The sequence below is a fragment of the Asterias amurensis genome, chromosome 11 (genome assembly GCF_032118995.1).
Source record: "Asterias amurensis chromosome 11, ASM3211899v1".
Lineage (NCBI taxonomy): Eukaryota > Metazoa > Echinodermata > Asteroidea > Forcipulatida > Asteriidae > Asterias > Asterias amurensis.
This window is the reverse complement of record NC_092658.1, coordinates 3,719,841-3,743,089: the sequence shown is the minus strand read 5'-3', so window position 1 is coordinate 3,743,089 and position 23,249 is coordinate 3,719,841. Positions and strand designations below refer to the sequence as shown.

General features: G+C 40.0%; 1 protein-coding gene across 1 annotated transcript in view; it reads right to left on the bottom strand.

Moving 5' to 3' along the window:
* The window catches only part of LOC139944665 (GTP-binding protein Rhes-like), a 49,212-nt gene extending 27,206 nt beyond the window's left edge, over positions 1 to 22,006 (bottom strand). Inside the window, exon 1 of the mRNA XM_071941735.1 lies at positions 20,764 to 22,006. Within this exon, the coding sequence (XP_071797836.1) occupies positions 20,764 to 21,037 (274 nt within the window). The 5' untranslated portion in view covers positions 21,038 to 22,006. The remainder of the gene's footprint in view (positions 1 to 20,763) is intronic.
* Between the last annotated feature and the right edge of the window lie 1,243 nt (positions 22,007 to 23,249).

Genomic DNA, 23,249 nt, shown 5'->3' with positions numbered 1-23,249 from the left:
TCACAATGTTTTCTACTATGAACCTCTCCCCATTACTTGTTTCCAAGCCAGGTTTTATGCTAATAAATATTTTGAGTAATTACTAACAGTGTCCACTGCCTTTAAGCACAAAATTTGCTCATGTTAAACTTTAGTAAAATCAGATTACCGGCCAAGATTACTCAGTTGTTATTTTAAGCAAACATCATCTAAAAAAACAGTCACACGCAATGTATTTGGCATGGAATTTTGGCCAGTAATATGTGTAAAGTAAGCAAGCTATTTTCGTGCTTAAGCAGTTTTTGTGCTTAGCAACAAAATGAAATTGGGCTCCGTTCTTGAAAATGCTCGCACTTCTAATCAATTCAATTCAATATTTTATTAGTCATGTAGAAAAGTACAAAAATTCCAGATCCTGGTCTGACTTACCAAAACAATTGCACTCCATTAATATTATTTTTTGCATCAAAAATGAGTGTAAAAAAAAAGTCAAGTCATAACGAAATTATACTAGTCTTATGTCTGTACCAGACTGAAATTTTACCTGAAATTAGACAAAAAAAAACAAGCCCGTTTTGACTGCAGACGCACAACATATGCAGAAAATAACAAACCTATGGAAATTTGTACTCGATCGGTCATCGAAGTTGCGAGACAATAATGAAAGAAAAAACACCATTGTCACACGAAGTCTTTCAGATGCTTGATTTCGAGACCTCAAATTCTAAATCTGAGCTCTCGAAATCATATTCGTGGAAAATTACTTCTTTCTCGAAAAGTACTCCACTTCAGAGGGAGCCGTTTCTCACCGTGTTTTACACTATCAACCTCTCCCCATTACTCGTTACCGGGTAAGGTTTATGCTGATAATTATTTTGAGTAATTACCAATAGTGTCCACTGCCTTTAAAAACAAATTTCTAATGAAAGGAACAAGATTAGAGGACACATGACAATGCAGATTTGCTGGTAACTATCTTTTTGATAAGCGAAATGGCTTCTCACTTGCAACTCTAGACTATGGAACAGATCGAGTGTTTCGAGGGTTCCGTTATGTTAAAGTAAACGCCACAAGCTCCAAGTAAAAATCTCATCCGATCAAAAACCTCTCATGAAAATTTAACAGCAAAATACTTTATGCAAGTTGCCATTATATCATCTATTGAGTTATGGGACTTTCCCCATGGCCACTGCCTAAGTGGACGGGGGCACAAGTGTAGTGACACACACACATCAATATTTTCCATTTGTGTTTTCCAGCGGAATGTAAACGGTTCTTTATATTTCATCACCGCCAATGTTCATTATTCTAGCGGCCTACGACACAGCCTTGGTGAAGGAATTACTACAACTAGGGCCCAATTTCATATTGCTTCTTAACGGTATAAAGCAAACATTTTTGCTCACTCTAGAAGAACAATCATTTGTTAAGGTGTGAACTATTTCACAGGTAAGCAGAAAAAAGTGGCCATGTTGCATGTTCACCATGTATTTGTATTTTTACGTCATTATTTTTCGTGCAGTAAACACCGATACGTTAGCATGCCCTTTCGTGCAGTTATTACCAAAAGGTTAGCATGCATTTTCGTGTGCTGATACGGTAAGCATCAGTATGAAACAGAAATCACACAGTAAGTACAAAATTGGCCGCTAAGCAACGTGGCCCTGTACTGTGCGGTGTCGTGTTATCTAGGTCGGTCACCCGATATTACAAGGTGTTTGTCCGATCACGCACCGGTGGCTCCGACGTGAGGTGTTACGGGGATGACGCGATATTATTGCCCGCTGATATTGCCGCCTCGACACGGTCATGACAGGTCCTATGCGGTGCGAACGTACTCCATAAGGACGCTACATAAAGAAAACGTCAATTTTACAAATATCTGAGCCTCAGGCGATATTGCGTCGATCAGCGTGAATGTCAACAAAATCCCGTCACTCAGAAACCCTTTCTCACATTCGCGCAAATTCATTAACACAAACTGGACAAAATAAAGGTGTTCATGGGTTATAGAAATCATTGCCATTTTATAAAAAAAAATCTACTCGTGATACGACAGTGTCACCAAGCCCAGAAAAATGTATGCATTGGGAAAATGGTGTTCCCTTATTCAGTGAGGACAACGCGAGTGGGATTTAAATTAATAATTGAAGAAGTTATGTTTGTGTATAACACACACAGGCAACCAGCAAACTTATTGTATATGGAATACGATATACAACAGTGAGAAGTTGTGCATAATCTCGGACGACGACCTTTATCAAACTGGTGTCTAATTTACCAATGGCGCCAATGGGGGACGGGGCCGAGATGAACCGGTCTATAGAGCCGTGTTTTTGCGAGGTCACTCTCCTCTTATCTCTATAAAATAAAACTAATTGTAACTACTGAAATTTGCTGGTAACTGTGCCAGCAGGGGAAAGAAGCAGTTTCTAGGCCCATTCTATAATCACCCCAAACATGGAAAGAAAGCTAGAGGTCCACTTTCAAAGGATTAGAAATTAGATTTCATTTCATTTTATTTCAATTCAAGACAAAGTTTTTTCAATTCCAACAGGGAATCAAAATAACAATAAAAACGAACAATAAGATAAGAAATTGGAAATGGTGGCATAACCAGAAAAGACAAAGCCTTTGTGGCAGGTATGATTAAACAAACAAACAAACAAATATACTTACATTAACAAGTATTTTGAGAGTCTGTACAGTATTTAAATAATACGGAATATTTATACTCTATGTGAGCTATGTCACCTTTTATGAGCTAGGTCTGGGAGGGCACATCTTTGTTTTATGATTTTTTTTTTTTTTTTTTTTACTTTTTTCGTTTTGTCCTTCCCTGAACGGCCTGTGCTTGTTTAATTGTTGTTTTTTTGAAGATTTGAAAAAATATATATATATAACTTAAGCGACTTGAAGATAAAGCCTTGGTTAGGATATAGAACTGTTTTCTAAACAGAACTGTGTGGAAGGTCATCTTAGAAGTCCAACCCCTGCAATAGGCAAGTAAGCAATGACCAAGACTTTTTATCAACCACAGCGTAAAGGAGGTGTTTTAGCCCCAGATGCAATTTAATAACGAGTGGGACCTATTGACCTCGGATCACGGGTTCAAATCGGGCCTGATCCACAATTGGTCAAAACAAACTGGGCTCGAGTTCACAAAAGCCCTTATAGCCGCGTCCGCATTGGTGGCTACCGTGCGGCTTATGGACTATAGATTTCCGAAAACATGTTTGAAATCGAAATTGGGGTGAAATCGAAAGTAAGGTGGGTAGGATTGGTCAAACAAATTTGAGAAGGAATTTTTTTTTTTTTCAAATATTGAACAATGATGTACAGATGCATTTACCAGTAAGGCATGGTTCAACAAGGGGTTTTATATTCAATGTACGCTACACATTTTACCCAATATAGTTCAGGGGATTTTGATGTCTTTTTGTTGGCATGTCGAGTGGGCATGGTTTTGTGAAAAGGGTATACTTTCTCTAAGCATGTCACCATGTTGTACCACCCCGAGCCCGTGTCTGCTAAGAAACACATTTTTGTTCTTTGTAAAATGCATGTGCTCAGTAAACAGCCCTAGACGTAATTGCCCTTGATTGACGGTAGTGGGTTACATCTACAGACTAAAAGGCCTGCCAGGGTTGTTTTCAATCACACATGGCTAGAAGAAACATTCCATTTTAATCAAATTCAACCAGTTAATTGAATTCTACCGAAAATGGATATAGACAGTGATCGATATCTTCCTTTTTTTATGCACGTTATGAAAACATATAGAATATGAAATAATATTTTTGGGGAAGGCACGTAAATATATATGCGGTCAAATTGACGCCTTGGGGAAAACCATACGCAAACCATCGCAAGCTTCCCCGAGGGGAGAACATCCTTCAATCCACGGGAGTGTATATACACACAGGCACAGACCCCTGGAAACGGTATCATATGATGGCAAGATGCATGGGGAGCATGTGAGCTAGTACATGAGCTATGAATAACTGGACGAGGTTTTAAGTTTGAAGAACTTTCTATGCCTTCTCAGCTTGATTCAGAAAGATTGAGGAAACCTAAACCAGAGTAATACGCTTCGACAATAGTTGTCCTTGTTAAAAAAAATCTTGAATCAAAGTGAGGCCAAATAAACTAAGCAGCAAGATAAGTTTTTCCAGCATTTAACATCACTGTACTGCATCTTTATTTAGAAAGATCGAGCAAACCAGAGTAACCAACTTTGACATTCTTGTTTTACCCTATCACGCAAACGTTATATGATGCAGCAGTTTGGCCAACATTACAAACGCTGTACTCTATGATGTTTCAACGAATGTATAAGCAGACACCAGCGGTTTAGCCAAAATGTTATCAACGCTACTTTAAAATACCATTCTCATAGAGATGACCAAAAGGCTTGAAGCATGCACCGTCCCATATGATAGCATTATTAGTTTAAAATTGACTTCTCTGAAATATTGATTCGTTGTGTTGCAACCTATGTATTGAATCATGTTGGTGGTTCATGCATGGCATTCAATATCATCATAGCTGTGTACTGTCGTCCTTTATATGAAACTTGTTATCGATCTAACAGATGTTGCAATCAGCCATTAAACTAGACATGCTGTTCTATTTTCCTTTCATAGTACTCTACACACAGACAGTGATACCTGCAGCCGACAGACCTTTGTCACAGTGTGGTAACCTTCGTATGGATTCGAAATGGTTAGTATAGAGCGACATTGTGGGCTGCCCCAGGTATTGTCTATTTTGATCCCTTTTCTTTAATCTTTTCTGTCGAAAACATTGTGAGTGCACCCCACATTGTCAAAATAGCCCACAAGTGCAGTCCTATAGAAACCATCCACAATGCATAATATATTATATAAGCAAACTGTAAACACAGGGCCCAATGATGTCATAATATGACAGACTGTCTGTTTCCTTTCTAGTAAAGTTTGCGTTCAGTCGAAAAGCAAGATGGCGGTTCCATGAGAGCGGCGTGTACACTCAACAAACTTCCGTATCAGAAATTACCCGGGTCCGGGTTCCGTGGGACGTGACCCATTTATGGATGACCCAGAATCTGTATTAAAATGACCCACAAGTGGCTCAGACTGGCGCAGGAATTCAAGTTAAAGTCTCATCTGTTAACCACTTTACGGGTCAGCATGACACCGGAAACGGGTCAGTCTTCCTGTACCTTGAAATCGGGGTCATTTTCTGACAGGGAGTTTTTAGCGTTTACCAGCGTTTGTTTTTGCGCGTAAACCATGCACGTGAATTGTTTAACCAGAAAGTTTCCAAAGTCCCAATCAATACAAAAGACCCTCAAAAGACCCTGAATTTTGAAGCTCTACTTTTAGAAACCTTTTTGGGGGTAACAACCGTGTCTAAAAGAGATATCCACATGGTGTTACCTCAAACCTCTCTTAGTGTCACTGACCGCACTTTTTCTCTTTTGGATGACGTCTTAACATCGTCAGTTATAAGAGCGTAAGATGAACTGTTTATGAGTATCAAAGAGGAAGCCCGGGCTTGGAGGCTATGGGCTTTTCATCTCCTCCGCCGTATAAAACAAGGTCATCATGTCAAGTTTGGACGCCCAAAGCCCGCCACAGATTAAGTATCAAATTCCACCCTGCTATATCCTTATGCATAGTACCTCGCGGAACTTCAATCCAGGGCATTAAGCATCTATTTGTTTGACACACCGAGAAAGAGAACGAGGCCTGCAGTCTTCAGTGCGTAATTTGATTTCTCAGGCCCCGTTTTTCCACCATCAAGTTGAGTTTAACTCAAAACGAGTACATGTGGTGAATGCCTGGAGTCGAAACGGGGTAAAAAAACACACATCTCGATTTCATCCAATGATTAAAACCAGTCAAGAAGGCTGTAAATCCAAAAGAAGAGGGAAGAAAACAAGATAAAAACATACAGCCGCAATTATTATTAAGGGGTTTTCCCTTGTGCATTGGCGCTAAAAGGAGATACCATTATTCAACCCCGGAAACTCAACGAAAATAACAATAGGGCTTTTTGATAATAACGAAGCCACAAGAGCCTTCCAACATTGTCTCGGTTCTCAGAAAGAATTGCTGATAGATATTTCAGGTGATGGACTCACACCGAGATCTGACAACGTGCAAGCTCCCATACCCATGGTTACGCTAATCAGGCCACAACATGTTATTATATGACAACATTCGTTAACGATCCGTGCACTTGATTGCTACACTCTGAGCGTCTGGGTGAACTGTTCATTTGGTACTCATGAGCAATTTTATTTTCTGTACATCAACATTTTTAAAGGGGAATTTTTTTCTTTCTTTTTCTAAATCAAATCAAAAATTGGGAATCCATACAAAAAAAACAGATGACAAAATTCATTTTGTTGTCACCACATAAGCAGTATACCCGTGAGCAATTTTATTTTCTGTACATCAACATTGCCACTGTCGTAGTGTGCTTTTCAGTGGGGAAATAGTGTTCTTCTTAATCGATTCAAAAATGGAAATACTTAAACAAATCAGGAATATTTTTGAGGATGGCAATTTCTCAAGAAGACGATCAGATCATACTGATCGAAACGTCGAGTTGAAACAAACGGTTCTTTTCAGAACCACCCCAACTCATTTAGAGATTATCATTACAAGGTTTACCGCATCCCTTCGTAATCGTATTTACACCATACAAAGTAGAAAATGTTACTGGTGGCAATACTTTGATATATATTTTTTTTAAAATGCGACCGGTGAAGCGTTCGAGTGTGTGAAATGTCAGGATCAAGCAGGGATCTTTTTATAGCTTTGCCTCCCACTATAGTTTGATCTCATTTTATCTGCACCATGGACGGTGGGTTCAAAGTAAAGTGCATTATTAGTCGAATTATTCACGGCAATTTTACATGAAGTGCACGCCGACTAATTTACTGTGAGGCGGGCGCTCTATCCATTGATTGTTTACATTAGTTCAATCTGAAACCTTTTAAAATGCCGTTAAATGCAGTGTTTGCTTCCTGTATGTCAACACTTTAAAGAAGAAAAAATTCCTTAGAGTAATATTTGTGTACTCTTTTTTTACTATTCATAGTACACAAACTCCTTTCCGTATGCTTAGTTACAAAATGGACAAATGAGTCGAGTGTGATTGGGCATCTATATCAATGAACTTTTAGATTGAAGCTAATGGGAGACTTTGAGACGCTAGGTGGCAGCAGACTTACCGGGTAAATTTCCATTGTTTACGTAGTTCTGAGCATGCGCACATGACCGAGAACAATAGATAAGTTTGCTGCCACCAAGCGTCTCAAAAGTCTCCCGTTGAATATATTTTGCATCAAAACCATCTTCAATTAGCTTCAATTTTGATTGATCTTAATCATTTTTAATTTCCAAATTATAAGCATTGTAACTGCGCTTGATTTACATCATTTAATATGGGTGTCCTGGATTGCATTGTATCGCATCCGGGTTGGGATATGCAGCCTTAGGGCACGTATAACCGATCACTTGGTACGCTTGGGCTTTCATCATTCAGACAGGATATAAAGTACATGGCTGGTCACAGATTTGGTTATTATTATGATAATTCAACTGCGACTTGCAGCCTTCTGGCTCCGATAATAATGTTTATAGTTTCTGGTTATACACCCTTTAACCCTCTAGTCCCTGCACCGCCCGAGTTTGCTGAAAACTAATACTTCAAGATTCTTGCAGTTAATTACTGGAATCGTACTTCAAATTTTAAAAGATAGTAAGAGTAAGAGCTAAATTATTTCACCATCATTAGCTTCATTAGCTTAATAATGACTATCGAGGATTCTTTTGATGTTCCCTTTTTTCTACAAACACAAGCTAGCAAGGTTTCCTCCGACCACTCAGTATATCGATAGGCGGCTAGGCGGTCCAGTGGCTAAATGGTTAACAGTAACTTCCACATGCGACTTTTTTTGTTTACCTTACATCGAAATTTTGCCTGTTCAGCATAGCATCTCGTCCACAAAAACCAAGTACCTTTATGTTTTTTTCAAAATATTTACAGTTAGCCACTGGACACTATTGGTAATTGTCATGACCAGTCTTCTCACTTGATGTTTCTCAATATATACATAAAATAACAGACCTGTGAAAATTTGAGCTCGACTGGTCGTCGGAGTTGCGAGATAACTATGAAAGAAAAAAACGCCCTTGTCACACACGAAGTTGTGTGCTTTCAGATGCTTGTTTTTGAGACCTCAAACTCTAAATCTGAAGTCTCCAAATCAAATTCGTGGAAACTTACTTCTTTCTCGAAAACTACGTCACTTCAGAGGGTGCCGTTTCTAACAATGTGTTATAGTATCAACCTCTCCCCATTACTCGTAATCAAGAAAGGTTTTATAATAATAACTATTTTGAGTATCTACCGATAGTGTCCACTGCCTTTAAATTCCAGAAGAGACTATTTTATTTTGTTCCTAACATATAAACTGAGAGGCATGAACTGCACTAGTGATATACTTGTTTACATGAGACGAAAGTCAACTCCACTCAGCTGTTTACGCTCAAGCCATATCATTATACCCCGCGCAATTACTCATTATACCATACTCTGTTGTTTAAGGGAGACATAAATATTTTAGGTCTCATTTCATGCAATGAACTGATGATCACCATGTGCGACGCCAGTCCAGTGTTTAACAGAGTACTTTACTGCAATATTTATATGTATGATTTGTCGTCTCTCTCTCGCATACGTTATCACCGGGAATAATTAAAGGGGCTGTCCCATCGACTTGCCCTGGCCCTCATGAGGGTGCATCATGAAATTGTATTATTTAAGCTATTGAAGAATTGCATTGGCATAGAAAACAATAATGTATACGCACACCCCAAGACGGAAACGTGTGCAACCTCATTTCCAGTCTAAACGTCGCTTTCCCCGATGCCTTGCTCAATCATAACCCGTTGGGTTATGGGGAGAGGGGGCAAGACAAGGCCCTGATGACCATGAGTACGAGGTTGACCCACATAGCGTAAACGCTTGGTGGCAGCAGACGTACCAGGTAAATTTCCATTGTTTACAGAAATCTTGGCGTGACGGCGCCTTTAACGGTGAGCATGTAATACACAGTTCACTTGAATGTATCTTATTATGAACGGCTATTAAACATACAGTAATGATTTTATCATTTTGATATGCCTCGGTTACAACACTGCAATAATGTTTTGTACGCGTGTGTTTGTGATGGTTGTCATGGATATTAGATAGTCATTAATCTGATATAGACACACTTTTTAACAATGTTATAAGACAATGCAGTCGCGTACAGCTGTGGTGTTTTGGCGAAGGTGACAACAGACATCTGTGAAAATTACTTCTTGTTTACACAATCATCGGGATACTGTATGGCTTTGGTGAGATTACCCTGGCTTTTCACCTCAGTGGACCCCAGTTCAAATTCCTCTCATTGTGGAAATGCCGATTCAGTCCACAACTGATCAAATGGGGTTTTCAAATCACATACACCTTCAGTACAAAAAAATAATGTTAATTTTACCATAGAGCCTGCAAGGATACAACATTTAAGTCGATCCGAACTCATATGATTTATGGATTCAGTCCATACGTTTTTGTATAAATGTTTATTGTTAAAAAGGACAAAGGGCAAAAAAGGAGAGCAACACTAATGGCGGACACCTGTTAGTGATGAGTGTTTATGCCCGTTATCATTGCCGTATTTTTCCATCTACTGTCATTAGGCAGGTGTCAAATCTAATCTTTAAAACAACTTAAATAGCTTGAGATGATGCTAGTGGACAACAACAACAAACAACAGGACGAACTGCATGTGGAAAACACGTGTGTTCTTCTATAGTGATATTATACTCCAAGGGTTGTTTTTGTGTGGGGGTTTCTAATTTGTTAATTATTTGGCAGTATTTAATTTGTGTTTATTTATAATCTAACAAGGGGGAAACTTTGAGTGCAAGGGGTATTTGCACTTGCCAAATCAAATTTTGACCCCCCCCCCTCCCCCACACCCCCTCCAAAAAGGAGGGGCAAAATGGTTGTCAACCATTACGACTTCAGTCCTACGATATTGAGTGGGGATTTCAAACCCAACGTTCCATTGATAGCATTAGACGGTATATGACACTGCTCTGGAATTGCAAAGGTCGTGGGTTCGAATCCCATCCGAGTAATAAGCATGTGAGTTTATTCAGTATATGGGTAAAAACCAAATTTAATATGGTTTATTCCCGATGCAAATTGTACATATATACTATTGCCACGTGTAAATTAGTGAGTCACCACATGATATGTGTTCATGTACAACCTACCTATTTTGTGTTTTTAATATTTAGAGAAGTCATGCTTGTATGGCCCTTTGTCACCACAACATGGATTGTTTTCATATCAGGTAACTTTGAAGCAATCAACTGCGGAAGGAACACTATACATAAAAGCGCAAGAGTACTTTTCCAACCATGTCTCATCACTGTCCCCAAACAACAAAAGAACTTGAAAACAAGTCAGAATGAGAGTGCCTTTTCTTTTCGAAGATTGCCAAAGATGCAATTGCCTCTTATTATTATATCTTTCTTAAAGGCAGTGGACACTATTGGTAATTATTCAAAATATTTATAAGCTTAAAACCTTACTTGGTAACGAGTAATGGGGAGAGGTTGATAGTATAAAACATTGTGGGAAACGGCTCCCGCTGAAGTGACGTAGTTTTCGAGAATGAAGTAATTTTCCGCGAATTTTATTTCGAGACCTCAGATTTAGAATTTGAGGTCTCGAAACCATAAATCTTAAAGCACACAACTTCGTGAGACAAGGTGTTTTTTCTTTCATAATTATCTCGCAACTTCGACGACCAATTGAGCTCAAATTTTCACAGGTTTGTTATTTTGTGCTAATGTTGAGATACACCAAGTGAGAAGACAGGTCTTTGACAATTAGCAATAGTGTCCACTGTCTTTAAGTACTATATGTACAACGCGTATATCACAAATAATATTTTGTTTGTAGTTTGATTGCATCTCTGTTGGGAGGCAAGACGGACGTTTCCCGGAGGCGTAATTCCCCATGGTAACATGGTGAAACTATTGAAAGACGGCTTCCAACAAAACAAACGTGAGCGAAGGACACATTTGGGAATTTGAAGACGAAGGAAGTAACTGAGACGATCCCGTAAGAACACGATTATTGTACCGCTACAATGCTCATGTATTTAAAGTATTATAGGCGACTTAAATTGTTGTTGTTCGATCTATAGAGCTATAGAGCAAACTCTCACTCATGTTATTAAACCCCGCCGCAAAGCTTCTACATTTAGACTCAATTTTTTTCAAGTAAAGAAATACTTGATCGTTAAAAAAAATAGGAAGAATTTTAGACAGATTCTCCTTAAAGGCACTGGCTACGTTTAAAAACTGTCAAAGATCAGTCTTCTCACTTGGTGTATCCAAACATATCCATAAAATAACAAACCTGTGAAAAAGAAATTGACTCAATTGGTCATCCTATGGTAATGCCATTGAATCATGATTGCTTGAGCTAGGGCCTTACATTTTCCGTTTGAAAACTTACATTTTTAATGATCATCTCGTTTTACCGGTTGTCATGGGAAACATCGCAGTCTGATATACAACATACAAATACAAAGTGAGCGGAAAATTTTCCCGCGATATTTAGCCACAAAAAAACCCAGTGATAACTCAGACCTTCAAAAGACACAAGGGGAATTCCAAACAGCGACTAATTCAACCTTAACTAATGCTCCCAGTGCGACATTTTCAAAGTGAAGGCCATTTTCATTTTGCATCAAGCATTTACAATTCTAGGTAATGACAATGTCTTAGCGGAGATATTAAAATAGACACCAAGGCCGAGATGTACTTCAGAAGTGAAGACATGAATGACACAAGGCAGAGGGGTATAGGCCTGCTCCGGGATTCAGAATGGGAAAGGCCTGTTCCGGGATTCAGAAGTCAATACATGAATGGCTTCACAGAGACATTCTGGGGCTATTAGTGTTCGTCGTCCACGTATTTATCATTTTAGGGGTTTTACGGAGGCATATTTACATCAACAGCAACATTATCCCTTGGTGACACGGGCAAAAACCCGTGGTCACAACGTCTCGAGAGCCGAGTTCGGCCCGAGTAGCGTGAACATAGGTACACATTATCCCGTAAGCCTTATAAAGTTCACTGCAACCTTACGAACCCTACAGCCACTGATCTCCGATTGCGCCTTGCCATAATTGCGGTGATGCAATAACAAATCCAACACCTATGGCGTCCAGCCTCGTTTCAAACCACTGGAGAACGAAGTCTGACCCCTCCCTACATCTCAACCTCTTCCACGGATGTCTCGCTCCAACGCCCGACTTAATGCGTCTCATTCGCTTGCTTGAAACCGCTCCATCATAAATTTTTATTTTCAACCTTACGATTACTGTCATTGACATTGTGGGGTATTGGGCGCACTGCAAAGTGCTCCCTTGGGTTTGTTTGTTATTGTTCATCGGCTGCAAACCCGGTTCCCTTTTGTTTGCGATCTTTCTTTGTAGGATGTTTTTGTTTATCGGTTTCTTTGATATTAATCAAGTTGAACAATGCATGGTCTGACTGAATGTGCTTGCTGACCGTAATAGATTCACGCAATGTTTTATTTACAAGTATCACAGTACTGCCGAGATGAGCACCACCGATTCACAACGTTCCATAATTGTTATGCATTGAAACGAAATTAAAGGTATGGTCAAAGATTGGTTTTTGTTGGCGTGCAATGCTGATTTATTTACCAAGTTATCCATAATGATACAACGAAAGTTTCAGCTGAAATTGCTATTTAGAAAATTGACAATTAAATTAAATCTCACGATATTTCCATCAAAATTGCCGAACCCGTCAGCTTTACCAGAGGTGCGGTTGTCGACAAAAAAAGCAAAGATTTGAACTTTCAAAGGTCGCCTTCATGCAACCTTTTGCGATACAGTGTTCGACTTCCGTTCTTGATTTATAATCAATGGGATACCCCATAGTTTTGCAGGATACTCATATACCATATAAGATAAGTTTTCTTTAGCAAAACCCTTTCTCGGTAACGAGTAATGGGGAGAGGTTGATAGTATAAATCATTGAGAGAAACGGCTCCCTCAGTGACGTAGTTTTCGAGAAAGAAGTAATTTTCAAAGAATTTGATTTTAGACCTCAGAATTAGAATTTAAGGTCTCGAAATCAAGCATCTGAAAGCACACAACTTTGTGTGACAAGGGTGTGTTTTTTTTCGTTCATAATAATTATCTCGCAACTTCGATGACCAATTGAGTTCAAATTTCCACAGGTTTATTATTTTGTGCATATGTTGAGATATACCTAGTGAGAAGACTGGTTTTTGACAATATATATTACCAAAGGTTTCCAGTGCCTTTACATTTGGTGAGTTCGGTATGTGATGAAATCCCTCCCCAAAGATGATCCCCCAACACGCTATAGGTACACGTTATAGGTTGCACGAGAGAGAAAGTCTCAACACCAGGGGCCGAGCTTCGTATTGCGTGAACTCATCTCAATCATTTCACAGGGAACTGTATCTTGACACTAGTCTAATATTAAAGGCAGTGGACACCATGGTAATTACTCAAAATGATTCTTGGCATAAAAAACTTACTTGGTAACGAGTAATGGGGAGCTGTTGATAGTATACAACATTGTGAGAAACGGCTCCCTCTGAAGTAACATAGTTTTTGAGAAAGAGGTTATTTTTCACTCAAATAACCAAATGCTTCAGCTGAAGCCGATTTTTATTAGTCTTATCTTTCTTCTTTCATTATATATTCTTGCAACTTCGATGACCAACTGAGTCCAAATTTTAACAGATTTGTTATTTTATGCATATGTTGGGATACACCAAGTGAGAAGACTGGTCTGTTTCAATTACCAAGCGTGTCCAGTGCCTTTAACCATAAGAACAGAATAAAATAGAACTCTCCACTCGACGGGAATGTGGGGGAAGAAATAATGATACCCAATTACGTCTTGATACGCTTGACTTGGGACGAACGAGAGACCGGTGCACAAGGGGGTGATAATAGGATGCGCGTACACAGATGAGGTTTTTTTTTCTGTTGTGCCTGATTACTGTGACAGTTATACCCCCATCACACCGAACTCGTTCTCACTACGTTCTGAAAAAATGTAGTCTTGTTGCTACAGATAGTAATGTGCCCGGCGAGGAGGGAGTGAGCAGGGGAACGAGATAGTTGAGTGATAGTGTGAACAACGTCTTGCACCAAGACTACATTCTGAAAAATGTAGTCTTGGTGCAAGACGTTGTTTATGTTATTCACATCACTCAACTATCGCAATCCCCCGCTCGCTCCCTCCTCGCTATCGACAATCGTCTTGTACTAAGACTACATTTTTCAGATTGTAGTGAGAACAAGTTCGGTGTGATGATTGGGGTATTATTTCTTAATCTGATTTTGAATTATATAGCCTAGTCGGCAAAGAATCTTAAATGGAAACATCACACCAACTTTTTTTAAAGACGAAAATGAAGAAACTTCAGCTTTAGACGTGGGAGGGCACCTATTTAGGGAAAGCCAATGCAGTCAGGTAGGGACTGAAAAACCTAATCCACATGCAAGGCTTCGGTCCGGGAATCGAACCGGGGCTCACTTAGGTGAAAGGGCAGGGACAGGAACCACCGAGCCAATCTGAGTTACCACTGCAAACCGATTAGAACCATTGCAACTCATGCATTCTGAAGGTGGCGTCCTCAAACATCCACAAGATTTTAGCAAGTCTGTGACATTTCAACGAGTGAAAACGCGAAGTCAAATTAGTTTTTTAGTTCACTCCTTTGTTCTTTTACAATATTTTCTCGATTTCTTCTTTTCTATATTTGCGAAGCACCCGGTTTGTCCGGTTCAAACTTTCAGATTGGTCCGGATTCTGACCCAGATCCAGGAAAACAGAAAACAAAGTCACCCGGATGCATACTACATTATAGTGTGCGTGTTTTTAATTAGTTATACTAAAAATCCGGATCATGACACGGAATAACTCAAGTCACACCAAGCTACTCATAACGTGTCAAAAAGTCATAAGGTAGGGGGCCGTAAAGTGTTGAGAGTCAACGCTAAATTGATTCTTCAGTGTGATTACTGATTCACAATACGGTACGTTGTGAGAGCTTTTAAGGGAATTAAATCCTTTGTAAATGCTGTATTTTTCCAGAAAATGTGGACTCGAGGGGGTAGGATTTACTAGGAAATATCATTCAAACGACCAGGGCCCAATTTCATGACTCTGCTTACCGCGGAACTCTGCGCTTACGTGTCATATAAAATTGTGTACTACAGAGGTTCCGTAAGCGCATAATTCTGTGGTAAGCAGAGCCATGAAATTGGGCCCTGCTTAGTATTCTTCAGTCAGTGACTGCTGGGAGAAAATGGTGCTGAGTTGTAAACTGTCATGCAGATCGTATTGTACAAAAATGCACAAGTTTATACGAGGGTTGGTCGACCATCGCTTCAAAAAGTATACAAAATGTCATTTGTTTTCATTAAAATTAAATAATACCTGGCGATACTTTTTCACTAGACACTCTGGAATAAAAATGGGGGCTACTTTCTGGAGTACGTTATTCTTGTATACTTTGAAGTACATGTCTACGTCTGCAGACGACGTGATCGACCTCAGAAATGAACGTGTTTTTTTTGAGGATGCGTATGAGGTTAACCCCAGAATTGTAACGAAAGGAATACAAAAGATTACAGATCAAAATAGACAACCTATGGGAAAAAGCTCACAACGTTGCTGCTCTATACGAAACATTACTGGCCTAAAACTAATATACACAGACATGAGGAGGCTATGGTATCTGCTGTTCCATTTGATACAGGGACAAAATAGCTGTTGAGTGTAGATGAATGATTTCAACATCTCCATGCTGATTTCGGCTACTAAAAATAGAACTGCATCAGGAACAGTTAGCAAAATGAATACTGAATAAATATCCTCCTACAAAGAGTATTCCAGGATAAACGACCACCAGCTATCCCCGTCACAAAGCCGTAGAAATATCATTGAGGGTTTCAATGCAGGGACAACTGACGAGCATTCTAATATTTTTGTAGAATGTCAAATTATTGTGACGGCCACAGAGGTCTATGAGGTTTCCCAAGCCAAATATACAGCAGCAAACATGAGAGCGTTGTAGGGTGTCATACCTTTTCGCAAATACCCATTGCATAAACGTTACCTGTTGAGTGAGGTGCACGCTGGTCTAGCTAGCGATCAAACTTGATCGCTAGCTAGACCAGCAAGCACCTCGTTCCACGCCTAACGCGCGTGTACTGAGTATTTGCGATAAGATCTATGGCCGAGTTAAAGTCATACAATTGTGGCGCTTGGTATATATTTCTGGAAATTTATATGTTTCGAAGTTTGATTTATTTCTGGAGGTTAATATATTTGTGGCGCTTGATATATTCCTGGAAATTTATATATTTCGGGGATTGATATATTTCTGGGGATTTATATATTTCTGGCAATCTTTTATTTTATTTTTGGCAATCTTTTTATTTTTGTAGTTGTATTTTTTGCCGTGATGGCCGCCCATACACTTGTGTCCTTGAACCAGATGATTATAACCACTTCTCTATAGCCCTTTACCCAATATTGGTACCTACGAGGGCAGAGATGGTTCTTGAGACTGATTTGGCTTTAGTTCGCTACATTGGCATCACAGGCTGTATACTAACCAAGGAAGCTGAGATGGTTTAAAGATTGAAATAAAATGGCCAAGTGACCAGGGATAATAATGTTGAAGCGCTATGAGCGTCAGTATTAACAGTGATGAACCTGAGCGCCAAAATAAGAATCCATTGTTGTTATTTAATGCTTGTTAAAAACCACTTGGGGAGGTCTAACACCCAACATCTCCCTTTAAAAACATGTGTATGTCGACCGTGGCCGCCAATACTGACGGTCTCGTGGGAAATTCAATCCATCACTTGCAAATCCAATGTATGTTTCGGTTTTTGCCTCTGGCTGTATCAAAATGCTCTGCCCACAATCCGCATCGAATTCACCAAATCCATTTCCTTGCATTTTCTTATCTGCTAATGCTTTCTAGAACATGGAACTGTTTGGGACAGACACCATTACCGGGAGAGAATTGACATCAACGCATTCAGATCGGTGCTTCGTGAGGACCTGGAAAGACCCATGATAGACTTTTAGTGTCACTTCATTTATCGTTTACAGCTCGATCCCCTGTATCCAATAGCAATAGCACATATAGTTAATGTCAGGGGTGGCATACTTGTTCCCATCCAGCCTCGGACTATACTCAAAATATGGTTATTGTTCCAGAATCGCTGAAAGATGTTCTCTCTCATAAAGCGATGAACCAGTACAGACTTAATATCATTGTCGGTGACTACTCTAAATTCTGACACCGTGTTCCGGAAACCCTATATTATGTTGTTAGAACAAAACCCCTAATGGTTTACACGTTATGGTAAGGACTGTGTTAGTATTGGTGTTCTACCATTCATTGGTCATAAAAGGAGGAAGATCTATTTTAATATGCATAGGTACAGAGAAAACGTGTCCTTTCATTCTAACAACAAAAAATGTCTCATAAAGACGATGTAACACTGATCGAAATGTTGAGTTGTCAACCACCGGTTCTCTTGGAAACCAACACTACTCTATTGAGAAATAGCACCTGTAAAAATGTAACCGTAATGGAAATATTTTTAGAAGTAATTGCTCCCAATCTTACTGGGTCAGAAAGTACTTTCTGTGTCTGATGGAGGAAGGGCATCTAGAACCATACGCTCATTTCACCCACTGTCAAATCATTAGTTCAGTAACTAGCCCTGGTAAAACACTTCCTATGTACAGCATCACTGTAGTAGTTTCATACGAAGATGTCCTCAAGGGCTATTTCAATAGCATTCTCACATCACTATTAATTAGCAGCGCTCCAGTAGACATCTTTTGTTCTTTGCCGACTGCATTATACCAGACCTGGCTTCTAATATTGATTTCCGAAAGTCGAAACACAGCCATGAAGTTATACGCATTATTAGTACCTCCCATTTGCCCAAGATGATGAAATTGGAAAAAGGTATGTGCTTATCTATTATAACATGCCATGGCTTCTTCCACATCACCAATGAATTGATTTAGCAAATAATGTGTCTCCATCAATCAATAGTGTAGCTTGCATCTTAAAGGCACTGGAAACAATTGGTAATTACTCAAAATAGCTGTTAGCATAACAATTTACTTGGTAGCGCACACTGGGGAGCTGTTGATAGTATAAATCATTGTGAGAAACGCCTCCCTCACAGGAAACGTAGTTTCCGGGAGAGATGTAATTTTCCACTAAAATACTTTGAATTTATAGCTGCCCCTCGCCTATGGAATGAGCTCCCCGCGGGTCTGAGAGATGCGATCTCGTTGCCTGTATTCAAAAGCCTCCTCAAAACATTTCTTTTTCCCCACCCATCCTAGTTTGTTTGTTTTTCTTTTGTTTTGTTGTCATAGTCTCATGTAAAGCGCTCTGTTCTCCGAAGAGCGCTATATAAATGTTTCATATTATTATTATTATTAATTTGATTTTAAGACCTCAGAATTAGATTTTGAGGTCCCGAAATCGAGCATCTGAAAGCACACAACTTCGTGTGACAGGTTTTTTTTATTCCCTGTATATTTTCTCGCAACTGTGACGACCAATTGAGTTAAAACTGTCACCTGTTTGTTATGCATATATGATGAGGAGTTGTCTTTAATACAGACATAATGTAACTCACGCTACCTTGCACAAAACAGTCTATTTTGGAGTCGTGATGTAGAAACGATCTCTTCTTAAACCTAAAGCTTTAGTTCCACCCGAAAAGCAATCACGTACAAGGTCAAGATGTCTCTCTGCATCTTCAGGAAACACTCAAACGTCTTAAAGAAAGCATGCGCTCGAATTGTTATTAGACTTCATTCAAGTCTTATACACTGACTTGCGATTGGAATACAATAAATGACTTCTACGCGACCAACCTCGAAGGTGCAGCGAAGCAGTTTTGTTCATGTACATTACTTAATACTGTCACTGTCGTAGTGCTTTTCAATGGGGATTTTTTTTTCTTTTTCTAAATCGATTCAAAAAAGGGAATCAATACAAAAAACAAGGAAAATTTCTGAGGAAGACACTTCTAATAACAAGAAAAAAAGGTTGCACGGGGGAAATGTTTCCTTGCTCTCAAAATCCCGTCGGTTTTTGTGAGCGGTACATGAATAAGCAGTGGGCTTCAGAATAAAACCCACACGCATTGCACAAAGGCGGATAGCAACTTTTGTTCTGTACATTTGCCACTGTCGTAGTGCTTTTCAATTGGAAACTGTTTCTTCTAAATCAATTAAAAAATGGGATTTCTAAAAAAACAGAGGTTGGCAACTTTATCCAGGAAAAAATTGCGTACAAATAAATGTATCCGTGTATCCGTGTACTTTTGTGAGCGGTAAGGACACAGGCGAGATGGCTTCAGAATAAAGCCAACATGCATTGCTATACAGACAGGGAGATATTGCGATACCACTGATGTGCGGCCCCTAAATGTAGCCCGAGCCCTAAATGTCGCCAGACAAGTTTGGGGCTACATTTAGGTCAGGCGACATTTATGGCTCGGGCTACATTTTGGGGCCGCACACTGGTCGGATACCAATCATAATCCCCGCTGTATATTGCTTTCATATATAGAGACCTTGACATTGGTAATGATGTCGTTACTCGTGATGATAAAAAGCCAGAACCACACATTGCTGCAAGGCACGGCGTACGTTCGGTCCTAGTAATAATCAAGTTGTACATCGCGATGGAATTGGCGTATACATCAGAGCCGTTCGTCAAATCGATTTAAAAGCGCCACGTGTGTTTTGCTGCAACATTCAATGTGGGGTTACCATCGTGTTAGGCGGGGTGTAGCAAGGGGTTCGCACTGAGGATGCATTGCGATACAATTAGATTTCCTTTACAGATAAATATGGAAGTGTATCAATGACGACTGAAAACATGTATATAGGGCGATTATACATGACCTTCCAGGCAGCGCAAAGGCGTGATTTGTCAATCCCTACCGTGTAGTGATTTGCACAGGCCACGAGCTCAATTTAAGAAGATTGGGAACCGCTCGTTTGTTTTAGAATAAACTTCCGGAAAAATCGTTCCCTTGTTGGATGGATACCTTCAGGAAAGACCTTGGCAATATGGTAATTTCTTCACTTTTTTAAAACATGATAATCCATATTAAACTTTAAATGTTTTTATGATGTTAACTCAACCTCTGATTTCATTTTGAACCACATTATAACAAAGTCTCATTAAACCATCTCTTATAAGGACACCTCTACATCAGATAAGTGTATAATCGACGTCAACAATAGCGCGCGAAAACAAACCCCCCCTTAGCTTGATTTCACAGAATGGCAACATTATACACTAGCCGATACTGCCAAAGTGGTGGTTTTTTCATAGTGCTATGGAGCCACTTTTAGGGTTGATGCACATTTAGATGCGCAAAATTAGAACACTGTCGGTATCAAATAAGTTCACAACAAAATGCATCTAAACAACATTAGACGTTTTCGCTTTCGTGCCCGTAGGCCTACTGGTAACCCCTCTGGTTGCTTCTTAAAGGTATAGTGGGGGTAGTACACGAGTGTCCTGAATACTCAGACACCCAACATCAAACAAGAAAACCTTCACACGTACCTGTAAGTATAGACAGCCTGCTCATAGCTGGGAATGGATTATTTCCCGACGTGTCCAAGATATCCAGGCGATATACCTCCCCCTTGATCTTGTATATCTTCCGGTGAAAGTCTTCGATAGTCGGGGTGTACTGTTCCTCGAACTGCCCCGTCAGAAAGCGCCTGACGATGGCGGTCTTGCCTACCTTGGAGGAGCCAAGGACCACCAGACGGTAGCAGTTCTTGGCGGGAGTGTTCAGCTCACTCTCCAGCACCTGAACACTGTCGTCGCACATTGTGTAATGAAATTGATCGCGATATATACGTATCCTTATTTTGTTCTTGGCAGTGTAGTCTCGGCAGACGTGAAGTTGCCCTTTTAGGGGTTACTGGATCACTCGGGTAATCTTGCTCGGCAGATGGCTATCAAATACCGGCAAAGAGTTGGAGACGAGTGGAGGAAGAAGGTGATTGGGATCTTGAAGGTCGAGTCAAGGCAAGGGTTGAAGAACAACGCTAAAAACAATAAAGGGATGACGTGGGAGGGGTTGAAATTGCAAGTCGGTTTCAAAAAGTAACCTATTTTCATTGATGTCCGCTCATGGTTCAAACCCCGTTGTTTCTAATGAAATTACCCCCACTGTGGCAGGTAACCTTGCCTTCCGCGGCTTAGAAAACAGTACCAGTATGGAGAATTACTGACGCTAGTTTGTGATTCAACTCGTTCATAATGTCCTCTTTATTCGTCCTTCAGGTGCTCAACTCAACCTTTCTCTGGTTTTGAGTTGAAGGGTGAAATTTGACATTAGAAATGACAACAGAGACCGAGGATCCTCGTCTTGAAAAAGCAGTTCGACAGGTAGGTAATTGAATATTCCCACTGGTGTTGCCCCAAGGGGAAAGACAAATTAGCCGAGTGACCATCAGCTGCAAAATGATGCGAAATACACATTTAATTAGCGAATGTTATTAGCACCTGTGCCATGGGAGTTCCAAGAAGAAGAAGCCAACTCATGATGAATATGGTTTTTTTCCACATACAGTTTCAATTTGTGAAGGTTTAGACGTAATTGGTTTCCGAATCCCACGTGTAATGGGGCAATTTGTCGGCTCGGTGACGCAAAACTTCCTGGACTTTCTGTGGTCTTTCCTTTCGTAAGAAGTGTCTTCCAACGTCATAATCGGAAGGACAATGGTACGCTCATGTTCCGTTGTTGTTGTTGCATATTGTTGCTGCTGTATAAGTACATATATCAAACTATGCTTGCCACTTTATCCACAGAAATATTATATATTCATTTTGCGATGGTGGTGATAACTGAAGTCCAACTTGTGTGGTGGCATGGCATCATTATTGCGCAGAGTGTTGCAGAGGTAGGCCAGCCCGCTGTGTGTGTTTTGACACAAGTGTCATTGACTTTGCACTCACTCGCCAGACTAGAAAAGCACCCGCGCGAAACGAACACCTGTCTCACCCGTGGATGAGCCAATGAAATTGAGTCGTGGTATATTAATGAATATTCATCAATGGAGCAGCCCCGAACCACGATCCCGTGCAGTCATGCGCAATGCATCCGTATCTCGTCGTCGCAGACGACATCGTTTCCATCTCAGCAAACAGCCTCTGGGTTGAAGTACGAGATGTCTATATTCACCCTGTCCCGAACTGCAAATTCGTCTCTGAAAAAATTCCTTTCATACCAAAGTCTTATTCACGTAGGTATGCCGATTATGGGTGATAGGTTTACCATAAAGCAACCAGATTTGAACCTAATTCATTTAAAATTAAAGCTTCTGGAGAGATAAAAACGATAAAACCCAAGTCACCCGTGAAACACTTCCCAATCGCATTGGACCGTGTGAATATAGCATATCCGGGCCAAAGCCTCTTCAAGTGAACTTCAACAGTAATCGGCGACTGTTCACCGAGGCGTGCTAACTCGTCCGTGCTCAGTCGGCCGATCGGAGTGCGAAGCTTCAGGCATGCCTCATCAGCCCGACACGGTGGAGATGTGCTGTTCCGGTTTGCTAATAACCTTAACCAACATTACCGTACTAATGACGAGGCCGTGTAAGTACGGATGGCCCGTTAATTACATCCGTCAGCGAACCAATTTATGAGGTTAAATTATGTTACGCCTTTTATTAATGATGCAGTGAAGAGGTTTTTATTCATAATGACTACTGGGGAGAAATCAATTAACAGCTCATTAGAATGAATGGAAAAACAGCCACAACAAGCTATTGAATGTTGCCGAGGCGACTTTTGATCCATGCGCACATTTATTTGGGGTAAGATTTTTTTTTCTACACAAACGTATGCCAGTTTTTAGCCAGAAGGAGCGAAAACTGTTGTGCTCACTATATATGCATGCGCGTAACGCAATAACTTGACAAGATTACTCTTGAACCATGTCGGTCTGAAGCAGTTACTTGACTCACTGATGATGTTTCATCTCTTGCATGCAAGTGATACCTTTTGAACACTTATAATTTGAAACATTTTGG